The sequence below is a fragment of the Lissotriton vulgaris genome, chromosome 8 (assembly GCF_964263255.1).
Source record: "Lissotriton vulgaris chromosome 8, aLisVul1.2, whole genome shotgun sequence".
NCBI classification, from domain to species: domain Eukaryota; kingdom Metazoa; phylum Chordata; class Amphibia; order Caudata; family Salamandridae; genus Lissotriton; species Lissotriton vulgaris.
In genome coordinates, this window is record NC_141696.1 from 851,893,547 (window position 1) to 851,912,856 (window position 19,310).

The 19,310-nt window shown below is 46.8% G+C and overlaps 1 protein-coding gene across 1 annotated transcript in view; it reads right to left on the reverse strand.

Moving 5' to 3' along the window:
* LOC147698098 (arylsulfatase D-like) overlaps window positions 1–19,310 on the reverse strand; it is a 723,577-nt gene that overhangs the window by 510,350 nt on the left and 193,917 nt on the right. Inside the window, exon 3 of the mRNA XM_086934774.1 lies at window positions 3,902–4,048. Coding sequence (XP_086790900.1) covers window positions 3,902–4,048 — 147 coding nt within the window. The remainder of the gene's footprint in view (window positions 1–3,901; window positions 4,049–19,310) is intronic.

Consider the following 19,310-nt stretch of genomic DNA (forward strand, 5'->3'; position numbering starts at 1 on the left):
CAGGGGGGTGAAGGCAAAAAAAATGAGGATGACCCTGCAGAGAGAACAAGGACCAACGCTGGTGCACTTCTACTACTTATTGACACTATAATAAGCATTTGCAATGCCAATCAGTCTTGCTTACCACATGACAGTCATCACCCCAGCTGAAACCGCTGCTACCATGAAGTAAATCCACTCAGGTGCCCCATTGGATCCCTTCCCATACCACACATATTCCAGAAGACTAAAACCCATCAGTGAGATGCTCAATGCCATTCTGGATGCCTCCACCTGTTCCGCAACCTTTCCAGAAGCATGGAAACATGCAACGGTCCTCAACAATAGGATCTGGTTTCACAAACCTTCAAAACACATCCACTCTTCGGGACGCCGACTTGCTCACAATCAAAGTACAAGGAAAACCGAATTTGACTGTTAAGCCTTCTTCTACATTGCTCATAAAGTGTGGCACGACCTGCCACCACACACAAGAGCCTCTTCCTAACCTTTTGAATTCTGCAAGAAGCTGAAGACCTCATTTATCGAGTAGTCCCACTAGGCCATAGGACTGGCTAAGCTCACACTTGATCAGCATCAAGATACCCTGCATAACATAAAACATAACTTACAACACACAACACATAAAACAGAACATAAAAAATGCTGGTTTATAGTAGTCTCTCAAGATCGATGTTGTATCATTCAGATTTCTGCAACAGCTTTTCTAGCGCCCACTAGGTGACACTGAAAGGCAGCAAACTGGTTGCAATGCTGTGTCCAGAGTGACAAATCTACAGACAGCGATTCAAAAAAGCTCCTGTGAGAGAACCCAACACAGAAACGGAGGAAAGCAACAAATAGAAGCAAGGGAACTGTAATTGACGCATAAGCCATCCAATCTTGAGCAAGGATGGTCTCTGTGGAGTAAGGTATGCAATGCTGTCTCCTCACAGCAGAAGTGGTCTATAGCGAGAACGCAAAAAGGCAAACTTTTCAGCAATCTACTTAACAACTGCAACCATATTTAATCCCAAAACATGTCTCAATGTGGACAACCCATCATTTATCATTTTTAAAAATTCCTGATAATCTTCCCATTTATCTTGCCAGGTTTGCAAATATGTAACAATTAATTCAAGACATTTTCTTTTTCTGTGTTATATACAAATGTACTAATTGAAATTCATGGCTGTGAATAGCTGCTCTATTAAAACCTTTAGTCCAATCTAAATTATTTTTACAGCTCCAGAAAAGATTTGGAGCTGTAAACATAATACTAATATTCAATCACCTCAGTTCAACATGGGAAGTGCTCACAGATAAGATGTTTTTCGGATATTAGCCAATGAGAGCAGAAATGTCCAAATCATTGTATGTATGTATGTATGTATAGGCATTTTATATAGAGCACTACTTACCCGTAGGGTCCCAAGGCGCTTCGACCGCTGCGAAACCCTTCCTGGCTTCCCTGAGAGATGGTCCCTTAATGGGTATCTCCAGGGTGAGACCAGGCATCCCCGGCGGTCTGGTGGGGCCGTTAGTGAAGATGAGGCAAGCTAATGCCCAGAGTTGCCGAGTGTGATCGCTGATCAGAGTGGGCACCAAGGCGAGAGAATTATCGAGTCCGCTGACCCTGGTCCAGAAACCTGCCGCGCCGGGAATCGAACCCTGGTCCCGGGCCGTCCTCTGTTCTCGGGTCTGCCGCCTCTAACCAGTGAGCCACACCACAATCATTATGTTTGTGTTCCGTATTTATTCTAAATCACTATCACCTTTGAATTTTTTTTCCATCGTGGCCTTTTATCTCGTTGTGGCCAACATGTGTTCATCACTTCCTATTATCTTTTCTATATCCTTTGGCGTGTCACATGTACTGCAAAGTCTTTTTTAATTGAAATGGATTCACAGAATCAAAAACAAAATCATCAAAACTATATATCTGAATGCGTATTTTTATAGACTGAACTGTTTTTTATAATTCAACAGAAGAGATCAAAAACACGTGTGATCAGGCATTGCTGAAAATGCTGCCACATTCCTCTCGGGTCTCAGTAGCTCACAGGTGCATCTCCAAAAGCTTGTCAGCTCACTGACTCAAGGGAGCCTTTTTGAATAGAAGGAGGATGAAGGATAAAATCGAAAAACAGATGTTTATTGCGATGAACAGCACATCCTGCACCTACTCTGGTGAAATACTTCTACTAGTATTCAAGTAAGCACTAATAGTGAAATGCAGTCACTATAATGCAAAGGGGCGAACTGTGCTGGGATGTGAGGCTGTGTGCTCCCCTCTCCCTTCTGTTTGAAAAGGCTTGCTTGAGCCAGTAAGCTGTTTAGCTTTTGGAGCTGTGTCTGAGAGCTACCAAGACCTGAGAGGACTGTGGCAGCATTCTCAGCAACCCTTCCTAAAATTAGTTTTTGATCTCTACTGATGAAGGATAAAATCCAGAAACGCGTGTCTAAAGATGAACACCACTACCTGCACCAACAATGGTCAAATATTACTACCAATATTTATGTAAGCGCTAATTGCACACTACATTCACCATAATGCAGAGGGGCAAATTGTGCTGGACTGTGAGGCAGTGTGCTCCCATCCCCTGTCTGTAAATAACTAGATACTGTTATGTGCCAAGAACAACAAGCTAGAAATAGTACAAACATACCTAAATGACATACACATTGACAACGTTGAAACCCCAAATTTGATTCAATGGTTTGTAACTTGGATTTTGTCTGGACACCGACCTCACTATCAAGGAACACATTGCCAAACAAATGTAGACAGCTTGGTACCAGCTCACTCTTCCAAAGAAAGTGAAACCGTTTCTTCCTGAAAGCGATTTCACTGCTCTTCAAGTCTAGTACTCTTGCATTTGGAAGGGGTAATGCTCTCTCCGTGACCTCTTGGAATATACTATGGCCCCAGATAAGGACAGCCTTCTTGACACAGCATATCTCATCCAGGACCTGAAGAAATATCATCACATCACCCCGATCCTGATGGCACTCCATTTGCAAGACCTAACCCGCTCCAAAATCAGTTGCATCATTTACAGAGCCATCACAACCAGCATTCCTACCTAATTACAGACAAGCTTACTTTATTTAGTGGTTCTCAGCACGTCCGCGGCCAGCACAAAATCAGACTAGAGACTAAGAAGTTTTAAAAAATAGAAAATAAGGCAGCAGGCCTTTTCCACCTATGCACCCATGATCTGGAGCACCCTCTACACAGCAGGTCCATCCCAATGCTGCTCCAATTTTGTTTTTTCCTTGAGTTTTATATAGCGTGAACTAGACCCGAAGATATCGGGTCTCAGAACGCTTTACATAGCACCAGTTTTGTTACACATGGACACATTCTTTTTTGTAAGGCACAGGGAGATTAAAGGATTTGCCCAAAATCACAGGATGTTGAGCGTCGTTGAGGCTCTAACCTGGTTCCCCATCTTTAAGGTGGACTGCTCTAGCTGTAAGGCTACATCCTCTACCCAAGCTGCTTCAATTTAGTACTGATTTGAAGACGCACCTCTTTAAAAGAACAGTACAACACAATTCTGGTAACAGTACATGTCTGCTCCCAGAAGCTAGCTCCTCTACTATCACCTGTTCATTGTATGCTTCCCTTTGACTCTTCTGCCTTTTGGCTAGATATGTGCTATAAAAATACCACAAACATGCATAAATCTATCTGTAGCTAATGCCCAAAAACTGATTACTTTTTTTCTCCAGCAAAGGGCAACAACATACAAGTTAATTTCGAAAGGTAGAACATTTTGGAAATAAAAATGTAATATACTTTGTTTATCTTAAGCCTCATTTGCATATAAATATATTCCATTGGAATAATTCGGAAATCATTGATGCTAATAAACAACTATGATTCAATTGTTTTCTTCAAATCAATAATGTTTACCTTATTGTGTCATTGCCATAGCACCCAATGTCCCCAATGCCGAGGTCATCCGCCAATATCAATAAGATATTTGGTTTGGAGAGAGTTGCAGCATTTGATTGACGGGCAATAAATAAAAGGCTGCACACTAGAAAGATGGCACAACTCCTGAAATATATAGAAAAATAAAATAATTGACAAAATGTGGTTTCCATTTTATTTAGGTAAATCTCTTACCTGGGCATATACATCACTGAATGCTCCTCGTCCTTCCCACCAAATGTTTTTATTCATATACCACAAAATATATCAAAAAGGTTTGCTTCTGCACAATACAAGGATAACAAATTAGACAGTGAATTTGAGGAGCAATGGAAAAAGGCAGGGAGAGCTTAGGAAACGGTAGAAAATAGAGAAACACGATTGTGGGGGTAGAAGAAACCAATTGAAAATAAACTTCATTCAACAAAAAATAAATCTCTTTGAGATTAGCAAGCAGTGATGTTTTAAGGATTCTACTGAAGTGCTTGTGGTCATAGGCTAGTCTCGCACCCACCAGACTACAATTCCAGAGATCTGATCCCAGATGATTGAAAGTACCACTTTCAATCTAGGACTTTTTGATTTTTTGCTAAAGAACACATTTTGGGCTTGTCATTATTATCACACATGAATACCAAGATATAAACCTATTTTGTTTCCAATATTATCTCCTCTGCCATTGCTGCATAAACAAGAAACCGTTCACTCCTCCCATCAGCTCTGGAATGTGATTTCGCAGACCATCCATAGATCTGCCATACCGCAAGGGGCCTCATCTGTGTGAGAGGCGTCAAAAAACATCTTCACTCCTAAATCTACCCTCCCAGCCCATACGAAAGTTAGTGCTTGAAGATCTGCATCCTTGCATGTTCTTAGCTCTACTCCTTTCCAAACCCATCGATGTTTTCCAGTGTGCAGATGGTACAGGGTTAAATAATGTTCTTTTGATCTCACATCTAAAGTCAGGTTAATGCTTTAAGTGACAATAGCAATGGAAAAGAACACATTTACATGCGTCTCTTTTTTTGTTTAACCTTCTGTATGAAGAATATATCAACTAGCTTTGTAGTTCAGATAACAGCCAACAAACTAGCTGTCTTGTGTTGTATTTCAATTGCTAATAAACATCCTCTGTCGGTCGTTATATTCAGCCTCAGGCGTGTTCATCTCTGGTTATTGAGAACCAATTTCTTTAGAAAGTAGGCTTCCTTACTTTGTCTCAGGAGTTAAAGAATCTTGACGGTACTCTTTCTATTGAGAGGAGAAACAACCACAATTTTCCTGGAGAACAATATGGTATAGCCAATTTTCTCAAGGAGGTGGCGGTGTCAATGGTGACCTCCGGGAGGAGAGAAACCAGCAACCCCCATTACAGTTGGGATTGCAGTGTCTAAGGCAGAGGTCTTCAAACTTTTGTAGGTTGAGCCCCCCCCAGCTGAATTTTTTTAGATGCTGGGCCCCCCCACCACCTGACAAAAATTTGTGGAATCTGGGACACTACATAATCGACTGCCACACGCATATCACGAGCCATATCCGTCAAATAATGTTCTACACAACAAGAATGTTTAGTAAACTACAGGTTTGTGAGTGGGTGTGGTGAAATGACAGAGGCTTATTATACAGTTCAAAACACAATTTTCCAAGATAAAATGTGTGCAAATTGTTTTTACTAGGATGCTTTGTTCCACACATGACATAGATGTGACAGGTGTGCATGTTTTTTACCACAGACGGTCAATCTGTGGATGGTTATTTGCTACTGCCATCCTCAGGTTGTGCTCCACATCTAGTCTTAAACGGTAGTCAGTCCCCTGCAGGCTCATGGTTGCCCCATACCTGTAACCTCCAATATTCCAAGCCTATGCACCACAGTGTCATTAACTGTCTAGCAAAGCCTCTTGCTAGGGTCAAAACTGCTAGCGCCGGTTTTCTCCACTCTGCATTTTACTGGCACCTCTGCAGGCACAGTGTCTTGGGCCACGTCATGGTGAAGTTACAAGACTAAGGGAAGACACACCAGAAGCAGGTGTGTGAGAGGTCAAACGTGCGGCACTGAGGTATGTTGGTATGGCCCACATCAAGGTGGCATCCTTTTCATTTAATGCTCAAAAGGCTTGGCAGTTCTGAGCAGCTCAGAGCTGCAGTGCCTGCCTGCCCTCTGTTAGTAAGGACAGCAGTCAGGCAGTCTGTCTCCGGCTAATAGTATATGGGTAAATCAAACGGTGAGGGAGGAAGAGGGTATGGGTGAGGGTGGTGAACGAATGGTCCAGGCAGCCAACACAGCAATAATAACTGAACTAATGCCTGCCTTGAGGCTGGTCGCCTTGCAAATACCTTGTGCCCTGAGAAAGAGCCCCTTCCGGTGCCCCTGCCTTGCTATGGACGCCAGCAGCACTGAATTGAGAGAACCCGGAAAGCAGCACTGGAGCCATTCTTGCACATTCAGCGTTTCCCACTCACTGGTAAGGTTGCTAAATACTGCCATACTGGCCATTTGTTTGTGACGATTTAAGGATTAAGCATGACAAAATTATCAAAAAAGATTGTCTTCATAAAGTCTATACATTTTACAATGGACTTTGCCTTTATTTACTTTAATTAAAAGACAGTTATCTTTAACTTCGCAGCTTTCAGAACACTGCAAAGTATGCACCGATGAGGGGAAAAATCTCGGCTTTTTGTATGAACCTGGCGCGAGCCAAGAAAATACAATACAGATCTTGCCACTTAACACCAAGTACGATAATGTGGCCCATCCGTAGCTGCTTCCTGTTGTGTATTTCATGTGAATTGTAACACTGTGAAACATGACTTGTTAATCCTAAACACTTTGCATTCTGACATTACTAGTTTTCTGTTTTCCTAGCAGAATGAATGCACATACAATTTCCACAGTACAAAATGCACCTAGTTATGAAAAGCAGATGTTTTTTGATCAATAGGAAGTGCTCGGCAGCAGTTTAAAGATCTTTTTCGAGTTTCTCACAGCTCAAAAGGTTATAATTCGTAATATTTATCCATTCCCATGGACTTCGTTGCTATGTTTTGCTCGCGAGGAATTGTCACTTATAGTGGTTGAAATGTCACTCATAACTGCAATGAAATAAAAAAAAGTCACACATAGCAATCTGAAACCCTGGCAGCTATGTCTTGAGCAGCACATGAAGAAAGGAAAGCCTATGAAGCGGCGCAGACATGAGGCTTGATTGATCACAAATTTTGAACCGGGAAGGGCTTGAACTGAAATGCTTCAGCTGCGGTGGGAGGCAAGGAGTCTCCTCTGAAACTAAAGGCGAAGGAACAGAACTGTCTTCCTTTGCTTTCGGTTTAACAGAGGAGACTTCCTGCCTCCCACCGCAGCTCTAACAATTAACCCCCTCCTGGGACGGGGATTAACAGAGAAAAGCATGGGCTGGTCGGCCCGATGATTTCCCCTCCCTCCCCTCTACCGGAGTTCTCTAGTAATAGACAAATGTAAGATTTTCGGGTGGAGTGCGCGCCCCCCCTGGGAAGGTGTCACGCCCCCCTGGGGGGGGGCGCGCCCCACAGTTTGAAGAACTCTGGTCTAAGGTAAAGGCTCTAAGTACCTGGGCTAACAATGCAAAGGAGGCTGGAATACATCCTAAGCCACGAGCAACATCCAGCGTGTAGCAAAGTTGTGATAGCATGTGTTATTTATATTCAAAAAGGGTTGTGGCCATATTGATACAAAGCCAGCCTTGTTGTCCGCTACAAAGGGGGGATTGGAGGGGGGGGAACATCCTTTTCAACGCAACTTTTACAACACATGCCTTTACATTGCAAGCCTTACAATGCATGCCATTACAACGCATTGCGCTGGGGGGCGCTCTAGGATAGGAGATAGATTTAATTTACTATCCAACACCTTCCCTACTATCCACGGGGACTGGAGTTGGAATAGTAAATTAAACTATTCACTATCCAGCACCCCTCAACACTATGCATTGTAACAGCATGCGTTGTAAAACCTGCGATGTAAAAGCATGCGATGTAATGTCATACATCCGATTGGAAGTCAATCAACATTAGGAAAGCCTTTCATTGCGGCTTCTGGACACCGTGATGGCGCACTGAGGCAGCAGCAGCAGGAATGGAGGCAAAACGTTAAATATGAAGATGACCTATGTTGTTGATACCAGAAAAATCAATGGTTTGTAGCTTTGATTTATCTTTTAACTCACCAATACATGCACAGACAAAGATGGTCAACATGTGGCTCTTTAAACCGATGAAAACTTTGATTTCTAAATTAGCATCAGTATACATGATAAAGACTATGCTAATTACAAAATTAGAGAAAACGCACACATGCTGTGTAATGCATCGAGACAACCAGCACATAGGTCTCATTTCCAAATAAATTCCACACTGGCTTTATTATGCAACCCACAGTTCTATAGCACACTTCTGACATAGTCAAGTAGCAGTTTCTGAGCCTAGACTCCTTCACACGTTTTGGGGCCATTACCTACTACAGCCTCTGTGATCTGTTCCATTCTTTTTTGTTTAGAGATGATCTGTTAGTGCAAAATGACCATGGACTGGGATATGGCCGGAGTGATTACTACCAGCGTAGATTAATTCAAGAATCCCATCCATCACTTTTTTGTATACTTCAGAGCTTTTACTGATATCATCACATTTTACCCAATTAAAAGTTTGAAGGTGTATTGCGATGTAATAAATATCTGGAAGAATGAGCTAGAGTAGTCGATTCAAATAGTCACACTAAAATGCTGTGTGTGAATTAAAGTATGTTCACTACAGTGTTATGGAGATAATATTTTAAAAGTTCTCCCTTACTGGGGCAGAATTCTATCCCATCCCTTCCTCCTTATTTCAGTTTGCTAGGGTGTCTTTGATGTATCGAAAAGATGAAGTGCCAAACGAGTTTCTTGTTTTAGGGGCCCAGCCTCCAGTTCAGATGGCACATAGCTTAATAAATGGGTCTAGACTGTTCTTATTTGTGCAGGATCATGTCTAATTTCCATATAGCTGGTTCCTGCCTATAGTGGCACAGTGATTAATTTAAAATATGCGACTCATTTGTTTTTTCACTTAGTGGTTGCAACAATTGTTTCAATTGCCCCTACTTGTTTACAGCTATTTCCGCACTTTCCATGCTCTATTGACAGCTGCTGTTTGTGTGGGGGTTATTGCTGTTACAGGTGCATTTTTTTGCCAATTCTGTGGCTAGAATTCTATGAGCAATGCAGTTGTCCCTGTTTTGCTGCTTCTGTGATCCTTGTTGTGATGCAGTTTTCTTGCTGCTGTAGTACATGCTGTTGTTGCTACTATGGTAACTCCTTTTGTTGCTGATGTGTTTCCTGATGTTGTGGCAGCTGCTGTTGCTCTGCTTGTGTCTTCTTTGGTAGAAGCTGTATTATTTTATGTAATTCCAACTGTGGTCACTGCTGTTGACCACGCCGTGCTGGAAGCAAATGCCCTTATGGTAGCTGTTGTGGTCCTTTCTAGTGGAATCTTTGGTCACTACTCTCAGGGTACTTTTTGCTTCTGTTATCCCTGCACTGGTGGCTATTGTGATTGCTGTTCTAGAACCTGCTGTAGTTCCAGCTTTGGTTGCTGCTGATGAACCTACCATTGTGGCAGGTGGAGTTTCTCCTGCAGCCCCTGCTATGTGTAATGCCTTGGGCCAACATGCCATAGTAATGAATGACATGGACAACTTGTTCTGGTGGGTGCCACTGGCCATGGGCACGTGTGCCCTGGCCCTTTTATTAACCAGGTCACCTGACTGGTGACGCCTGTGTTGCATGGGTGTAAGTACGGCCCCTAAGGAGGGGTTGTAGCAAGAAGTGTCCAGCTGGACACTACATTCCTGCCAAAATCCAAAAGAAAAGACAACAAGTCCAACCTGAGGAAACAAAAGAAAAATAAACAGGATACCACATAGCCCCTCAGTCTCTAGAGTCTATCAGCAGGCCAGCATTTGGACGCATGGTCTGATGAAGTTGGCTGCAACAGGACATCTGCGCTTGCATTCATACTTTAACCTGTGAGAGACAGGACAAAAACACTTGTTCGAAGATGTCCAAAACCTTATGGCTGTATGCTGGCTCCTAGGGAGGGGCTCTTGCATGATGTGTCCAGCAAGACACTACACCGTGCTGGTCACTATTGCTGCTGGTGCTTTCCCTACTGTTCTGTCAGTTGTTTACTGCTGCAGTTGTCGTTCTTGTAGCCGCTGTGGTTTTTTCTGTGGATAAAGCTGTGATCACTCATGTTCTTCCTGCCTTCCTGATAAGTGCTGATTCTGCCATGGTGGCAGCAGTTGTCACTGCTGTGGTCTGTGCTCATTGCTGGGACTTCTTTTGTTGACTGTTTGGTGGCAGCTGTGATACCTATGGTGGTCCCTGCTTTGGTTAATAATGTGGTGGACGCTTCTGTTTATTCTGTGGCCCTTGAACTGCAATCAATTACTGATGCAGTAGTTATTGCTACTGTGGTGGTGGCTGTAGTTGCAACTATTGCTCAGGCTCCTTTTTCTGTTGCTAGGGGGCCTGTTGTGGTCACTGTTGTTCCTGCTATGACTGCACAGCTACTGTCAATACTGTAGTTGCAGCTGTGGTTGCTGATGTTCTTGCTCCGATGACAGCTTTTGTAACTGCTTTCGCCCCTTCTTTAGTGGTTGCTGTGATTGCTCAACTGGACCCTGCTGTTGCTACTCCTCTGGTCTCTGTTGTGGTGGCCTGAGGCCACTCGTCTAGTCTCTGCTGTTAATGCTTTGCTTGCAACTGTTGTTACTGGTGTTGTAATGAAAAGTGTAGACCACCCCTAACCCCGTCGTCATATTGTGTTTTCATTTTTTATTTCATGATTTTCAGCAACCAAGTGTAGCTATCTTCAGCAAGACCTAAAAAAGAGTACCTCTATGTAGGCAACCTCTTGTAAATATTTGCCAATCAAAGAGGCTAATAAGCTCTCCAAAGCCCCTCGCTATATACACGTTTTTAGGCCTCATCTGAGACAGTTGTAGCTATCTGTTGGAGACCTCATGTTGCAAATACACATATATATAGTATAGTACAGAAGAGTGGGCTTTAGGGCAAACATACGCAATTTGTTGTCATTTTTAGGTCTTGCCCAAGACAGTGTTACTAGACATAGTGTTATCCTACAGAGGGCTTAGAGTCAGCTTACGCAATAGCTGTGTAGGTTTCTTAGTTTGCCCCGCTCCTGGAGCATGTACACATTACTACACCCTTCAACTGAACACTTATTTCAGGTGCTACTCTTTATTTTAAGAACTGTACGAGAGTCCATGTGTTTACCTGTCTTCCTGGTGTGTTTCTCTCCCTCCACTGAGCTCTGTGTTCCTCTCTCATCCACTTATGAGTTTACTCCACTCCCCTGCATGCTTTCCCACTGCCAGCTCCACATTGCTGACTGTTGCCTGTTTGATCCTTCCCACTCGCATAACCAAGCTACTGCCCCATGCAAATCCCCATGCTGCTTCCACCCTTGTGTTGCTTCTCCCACCACCTTTAAAAACTCTGATCTGTAACTAAAAATAACAAGCATTGGAAATGCAACAGGGCTCGCATTAGGAAAGTTTGAGCTATTGGTCTTATAAATGATTTTTTTTTATATATGTGTTATTTTTTAAAATAGCTAAATTAATAGCTTTGTCATTTACAATGCCAATAGTTCTAACTTTCGCAAACACCTATAGCATTTGTAATGCAACATGTTTTGTATTTACGTGACTTAGATGTATTGATATTACAAATAACAATGGCTTTTAATTTTTTAAAATAATTAATACTTAAATAATTTAATTTGTAATGGCAATAGCTTAAACTTTTGTAAATAACTTTTGTGAAGATTATGTTCAGTGTTTTTTATTGTGACGAAAATCCAAGAACAGAAGTGAAATATTAACATCTTTTTGTGATTTGTAATAAAGCAAGAAAGCTTGAAAACCGCTTGAAACATTGAAAGAACATATTTGAACCAGTGATGCTGTGGTTATGCTGAGTGATGCTGTGGTTGCGCTGAGTGACGCTGTGGTTGCGCTGAGTGACGCTGTGGTTGCGCTGAGTGACGCTGAGTGACGCTGTGGTGGTGCTGAGTGATGCTGTGGTGGTGCTGAGTGATGCTGTGGTTGCGTTGAGTGGTGTGTGCATCGGTGGAGCTTAGTGGGTGCATTGGTGGAGCTGTGTGGTGGGTGCATTGGTGGAGCTTAGTTAGAGCATCGGTGGAGCTGTGTGGTGGGTGCCTCAGCGGAGCTGTGTGGTGGGTGCCTCGGCGGAGCTGTGTGGTGGGTGCCTCGGCGGAGCTGTGTGGTGGGTGCATTGGTGGAGCTTAGTGGGTGCATCGGTGGAGCTGTGTGGTGGGTGCATCGGTGGAGCTTAGTGGGTGCATCGGTGGAGCTGTGTGGTGGGTGCATCGGTGGAGCTGTGTGGTGGGTGCCTCGGCGGAGCTGTGTGGTGGGTGCCTCGGCGGAGCTGTGTGGTGGGTGCCTCGGCGGAGCTGTGTGGTGGGTGCATTGGCGGAGCTTAGTGGGTGCATCGGTGGAGCTGTGTGGTGGGTGCATCGGTGGAGCTTGGTGGGTGCATCGGTGGAGCTGTGTGGTGGGTGCATCGGCGGAGCTGTGTGGTGGGTGCATCGGCGGAGCTGTGTGGTGGGTGCATCGGCGGAGCTGTGTGGTGGGTGCATCGGCGGAGCTGTGTGGTGGGTGCATCGGCGGAGCTGGGTGGTGGGTGCATCGGCGGAGCTGGGTGGTGGGTGCATCGGTAAAGCTGTGTGGTGGGTGCTTCGGTGGAGCTGTGTGGTGGGTGCTTCGGTGGAGCTGTGTGGTGGGTGCTTCGGTGGAGCTGTGTGGTGGGTGCTTCGGTGGAGCTGTGTGGTGGGTGCTTCGGTGGAGCTGTGTGGTGGGTGCTTCGGTGGAGCTGTGTGGTGGGTGCATCGGTGGAGCTGTGTGGTGGGTGCATCGGTGGAGCTGTGTGGTGGGTGCATCAGTGGAGCTGTGTGGTGGGCGCATCAGTGGAGCTGTGGGTGCTTCGGTGGAGCTGTGTGGTGGGTGCTTTGGTGGAGCTGTGTGGTGGGTGCTTCGGTGGAGCTGTGTGGTGGGTGCATCGGTGGAGCTGTGTGGTGGGTGCATCGGTGGAGCTGTGTGGTGGGTGCATCAGTGGAGCTGTGTGGTGGGTGCATCAGTGGAGCTGTGTGGTGGGCGCATCAGTGGAGCTGTGTGGTGGGTGCCTCGGCAGTGGTGGGTGCCTCGGCAGTGGTGGGTGCATCGGTGGAGCTGGGTGGTGGGTGCATTGGTGGAGCTGTGTGGTGGGTGCTTCGGTGGAGCTGTGTGGTAGGTGCTTCGGTGGAGCTGTGTGGTGGGTGCCTCGGTGGAGCTGTGTGGTGGGTGCATCGGTGGAGCTGTGTGGTGGGTGCATCGGTGGAGCTGGGTGCATCGGTGGAGCTGGGTGGTGGGTGCCTCGGTGGAGCTGGGTGGTGGGTGCCTCGGTGGAGCTGGGTGGTGGGTGCCTCGGTGGAGCTGGGTGGTGGGTTTCTCGGTGGAGCTGGGTGGTGGGTGCCTCGGTGGAGCTGTGTGGTGGGTGCCTTGGTGGAGCTGTGTGGTGGGTGCATCGGTGGAGCTGTGTCGGTGGAGCTGGGTGGTGGGTGCATCGGTGGAGCTGGGTGATGGGTGCATCGGTGGAGCTGTGTGGTGGCTGCATCGGTGGAGCTGTGTGGTGGGTGTATCGGTGAAGCAGTGTGGTGGGTGCATCGGTGGAGCTGTGTGGTGGGTGCATCGGTGGAGCTGTGTGGTGGGTGCATCGGTGGAGCTGTGTGGTGGGTGCATCGGTGGAGCTGTGTGGTGGGTGCATCGGTGGAGCTGTGTGGTGGGTGCATCGGTGGAGCTGTGTAGTGGGTGCATCGGTGGAGCTGTGTGGTGGGTGCATCGGCGGAGCTGTGTGGTGGGTGCATCGGTGGAGCTGTGTGGTGGGTGCATCGGCGGAGCTGTGTGGTGGGTGCTTCGGTGGAGCTGTGTGGTAGGTGCATCTGTGGAGCTGTGTGGTGGGTGCATCGGTGGAGCTGTGTGGTGGGTGCATCGGTGGAGCTGTGTGGTGGGTGCATCGGTGGAGCTGTGTGGTGGGTGCATCGGTGGAGCTGTGTGGTGGGTGCATCGGTGGAGCTGTGTGGTGAGTGCATCGGTGGAGCTGTGTGTTGGGTGCCTCTGTGGAGCTGTGTGGTGGGTGCATCTGTGGAGCTGTGTGGTGGGTGCATCAGTGGAGCTGTGTGGTGGGTGCATCGGTGGAGCTGTGTGGTGGGTGCATCGGTGGAGCTGTGTGGTGGGTGCATCGGCGGAGCTGTGTGGTGGGTGCATCGGTGGAGCTGTGTGGTGGGTGCATCGGTGGAGCTGGGTGCATCGGTGAAGCTGTGTGGTGGGTGCATCGGTGGAGCTGTGTGGTGGGTGCATCGGTGGAGCTGTGTGGTGGGTGCTTCGGTGGAGCTGTGTGGTGGGTGCATCTGTGGAGCTGTGTGGTGGGTGCATCAGTGGAGCTGTGTGGTGGGTGCATCAGTGGAGCTGTGTGGTGGGTGCATCGGTGGAGCTGGGTGCATCGGTGAAGCTGTGTGGTGGGTGCATCGGTGGAGCTGTGTGGTGGGTGCTTCGGTGGAGCTGTGTGGTGGGTGCTTCGGTGGAGCTGTGTGGTGGGTGCTTCGGTGGAGCTGTGTGGTGGGTGCATCGGTGGAGCTGTGTGGTGGGTGCATCGGTGGAGCTGTGTGGTGGGTGCATCGGTGGAGCTGTGTGGTGGGTGCTTCGGTGGAGCTGTGTGGTGGGTGCATCAGTGGAGCTGTGTGGTGGGTGCATCAGTGGAGCTGTGTGGTGGGTGCATCAGCGGAGCTGTGTGGTGGGTGCATCGGTGGAGCTGGGTGCATCGGTGAAGCTGTGTGGTGGGTGCATCGGTGGAGCTGTGTGGTGGGTGCTTCGGTGGAGCTGTGTGGTGGGTGCTTCGGTGGAGCTGTGTGGTGGGTGCTTCGGTGGAGCTGTGTGGTGGGTGCATCGGTGGAGCTGTGTGGTGGGTGCATCGGTGGAGCTGTGTGGTGGGTGCATCGGTGGAGCTGTGTGGTGGGTGCATCGGTGGAGCTGTGTGGTGGGTGCATCGGTGGAGCTGTGTGGTGGGTGCATCGGTGGAGCTGTGTGGTGGGTGCCTCAGAGGAGCTGTATGGTGGGTGCCTCGGTGGAGCTGTATGGTGGGTGCCTCGGTGGAGCTGTGTGGTGGGGCATCGGTGGAGCTGGGTGGTGGGTGCCTTGGTAGAGCTGTATGGTGAGTGCCTCGGTGGAGCTGTGTGGTGGGTGCATCAGTGGAGCTGTGTGGTGGGTGCATCGGTGGAGCTGGGTGGTGGGTGCATCGGTGGAGCTGTGTCGGTGGAGCTGTGTGGTGGCTGCATCGGTGGAGCTGTGTGGTGGGTGCATCGGTGGAGCTGTGTGGTGGGTCGTCCGGTGGAGCTGTGTGGTGGGTGCATACCAACCAATGCTGCAGCCATCAGACATAAGCAAAATGTTTCAACACTGTTGCGGACCCAGCGGCGATACATTTTTAAGACCCATTAATTGTATGGCATCAAGCCCCTCATTGAAGGCCTAAAACAGCCAGCACACTGGAAAAGTTTCAACCCACCCTGGAACACCAGAAGTGACAGGCATACTCAGTAGACAGTTCCACTAACCAGCCTTTGACCGACACAAGATTGGTCGGTGCAGGGTATTGTCTCATGACAGGGAAGCCAGAGAGGTCATTTGTGGGGTGGGTGGGGTCACAAGTGCTTGCATAAGCAGACTGGGGCTACAGGATAACTTTCTTTTCAAATGTCACTAGGCACCCCGGCCTACCAGCAATCAGCTAGAAGCATAGCGAGGTCCGCGACATGGCGATTGTGTTAAAAGAAGCTCTATGCCTCAGAGTGCTGTGCATTAACCCGGACAGCAGAGAGAAAGAAACAGGGTCCCACAGCTCTCCTTAGCCTGGGGTTAGAGGTGTAGCCCCTTCCAAGACCGAGAATCACCCTCTGCTCACTTTACCACACACACACCGCTAGAGAGAAAGCTCGGACTGTGTCGACCACTGCTACAGTGTTCCCCAACCACCGAACTGAACGTAGACCACAAAAACTGAACGTAGACCACAAAAAAGGCACTGCCCTACTTGCTGACCCATGGCCTTATCCCACCTGCTCCGGATACTGTAAGGAAATAAAAAGGGGAGGATTTCTCTGTACCGATGGTAAGCTATTTGGGATGAACTGCCTACACTTTTTTGCGCAAGAGCAACAATATGATACTGTCCAATATCGCCCTGCGGGAGACATGGCCAGCAGCACTGGCAGGCAAAAGCCCATTCCTTTCAGCACAGAAACACCACAAGCTGCTGAAGCTGCAAAGCAAAGGGGAATCAAAAATGAAATGTGACATACCTTGTATGGTAGGGAAGCTGAATCACACATGTTGGGAGGAGAATTTAATTTTAAAACTCGGACAGAGTACGCCATCTATGCTAAAGTGAGTTGATATTTTGGTTAACAAAACAGTGGTGCCGATAATAGTTTAATGTAAAAGCAATCAGAACCGTGGTCTCATTTTTCACACAAACATTTATTTCAACATTTCAAGCTTAACTCACCTGACCAGAGACAGCAGCAAAATGTGAGTCAAGTGGTGCATTTACCGAAATTTATCAGGACGGACTTTGAAAGAAACAAGTTAAACAAGTTTTAAAAGGAGACACTGCCTCCGGCCATGAAACTGAAAGTACGGCCGGCTGGCCGTGAATAATTAGGGGGTGAGAAATGCGCTGGGAGGGCTGCCTTTGATGTGCTAATGCGAGGCAGGCAGGCAGGCAGGCGGCTGGTGGCATTGTGCACGCGCTTTTTAGGGCTTGCGCTTGCGCAATCACCTAAAAAGCACATGCACTTCATGCAATCGCCAGTGGAATCGCCAGTGGTGGTTAACCTCTGGATAAGCCACATTAGAGCTTCGCCAGATATGCGCATGCGCACAGCAGGCGAGCCCTAAAAAACAAAAAGCACCCAAGTCATTTTGTAGCTGCATGCATGAGTTGTAGTGTACCTACAAAGTGATGTAAAACAGGTTTTCTAAAAAATTATGTATTTAACCATACGGCACAACATAAGGGATGCTGTGCTGCTTAAATAAAACATTGACAAAGTCAAAAGGTCCCAAAGGAGAGACGTATTGGTTTGCCAATGCTTGTTATAAAAGTTGTCATTAGCTGAATGAACTGTCATTAAAGCTATATCAACACAAATTTTTGCATTACTTGACACATGAAATGAAATGAATGAGACTTATATAGCGCACAACTTACCCTGGGGCATCTCCGCGCTTGCTTAGGGAACCCGTCCTGGTATTCCCCTGTGAGATAACCCTGGCAGGGTATCCACAAGGTGAAAGCCAGGCATCCCACCACGAAGGGCCGTTGTGGAGATTAAGCAAGCTATTGCCCAGAGTCGCAGAGTGTGAACCCTTGAGTCAAGAAGGCACTGGAGCGAGAATTAACGAGTCCGTGGAATTTTTGAGCCCAAGACCCGCCGAGGCGGGGAATTGAACCCTGGTCCAGGGCCGAACTCAAGCTCCAGGTCTGCCGCCTCTAACCGCTGAGCCACACTTCTCCACATCTCCTTTTACATAAGAGATGTAAAAAATGGCCCCAAGCCACTCTGTAAACTCACATGAAATATATTGGTATTTTACTTCATTGCAGAAACACTTTGCTTTTTATGAGTGTATCCATTTATTTAATAGTAGTAACACGAGCGGAAAAATTGTATCTTTACTCTTTCACTTTTGTCGCAACAGTGGGCGATTTGCATTTCTGATGCATTCCTTGTAGAAAGCTGGCACGTTCTCCACTGCAGTTTGGAATCAAGCAAACCTCTCAGAAAAGGCCCAGGGGTTAGCAAATGAATCATGCAAATTCGAGGGTTGATAAGGCCGCATGGGGGTAAATGCCAAAGTTTACGAACGGGGAGAAGGGTACACAATATGGAGAGGCTTAGAGAGATCCAAAAAATACGAGTAAAGTTAAGTGCTTCGAAGGTGAGCAGTGTAAGGGATTTGTATGTCAAACGCATGATACCCGTGTTTAGGTGCAAGCAATAGCAAAAAAGACCCCATGTTAAACGCAAAAAAGCGTAAAAGAGTCGTGTCTTACCAATAAAAAGCCATGGTCGAGGTCTCTGCGGTCCGGGAGCAAGCCGGATCGCTATGCCCGGCGTCAGATATAGTCTGACAGAGTATGACGTCAGAGACTAATTAGTCAAAATGACTGATCGACGGAGTAAAAGCCACTGAAGAGTTACTGCAAAAGTGCTCTTCAGCATGGTGAACGGGGGGAAAGGGAAGGGAAACAGAGTGTCAGGGAAAAAAATAGGGAAAATCTTAATTCTGGCACGGGGCTGCAAACGGAAAGTGTATGGAAAGTAATAACATGAACCACTCGAAAAAAACAATTATGTAGAAAAACATACCAGAAAATATAAATGGTACTTATCATATGAGCTGTGGAAATGGATCCAAGCGAAGGCACAGGTCAAAGAACATGTAATATGTGAGAATAAGTGATAATATAGAAGGGTAATGAAGAGGTGATATGTGAAAGGCCCACAGTAATTTCGAAATCAAATCACCATTCGTGAAGAAATGAGTAACAAAGATGGCATCTCTGGAGCAGTAAGTAGACATGGTGAAAAGTGACGGTCACAATAATTTATATAGTGAACCGCAGCTATAAAGGAAAGTTTATATCACAAATGTGGGTTTGGATTAATACATTAGGACATGAGCCCATAGCTATTTCTTTTCAGTTCTTTCTCAGTTTGTCAAGGGAGCATCCAGAAAAATGGTGGCCCCTTATATTAATATAGCCAGTAATGCATCTCTGCATCTTTGTTGAGTCCGCTGGTAGTTGCGTTTAGACGTATGATGCATTCGCTTTCTCTCCGTCTCATGAACAATTCGCGGTTACCACCCCTGGAAGACTGTTTGACTGTTTCTAATCCAAAGAATTTGAAGGTCTTGTTATGTGGGTGAAATTCCTGAAAGAGTTCCGTTAGTGGTGGTCCCGCCTCCTCTTTGTTGATGTTGCGGTGGTGTTCCATGATTCTTGTTTTCAGTGCCCTGATGGTGCTCCCTATATAGATTTTGTTACAGGGGCAGATTATGATATAGATTACATATGTAGATGTACAGCTAATCCAATCCGTAATACGGATGGTGGTAATCAGGTCATGCTGGTAATCTTTCTGTTTGTTCATTCCCAGTTTGCACGCATTGTAATTATGGCAAACATAGAAGCCACATGGTTTAGTGAGGAAGTTGGTCTTGGGT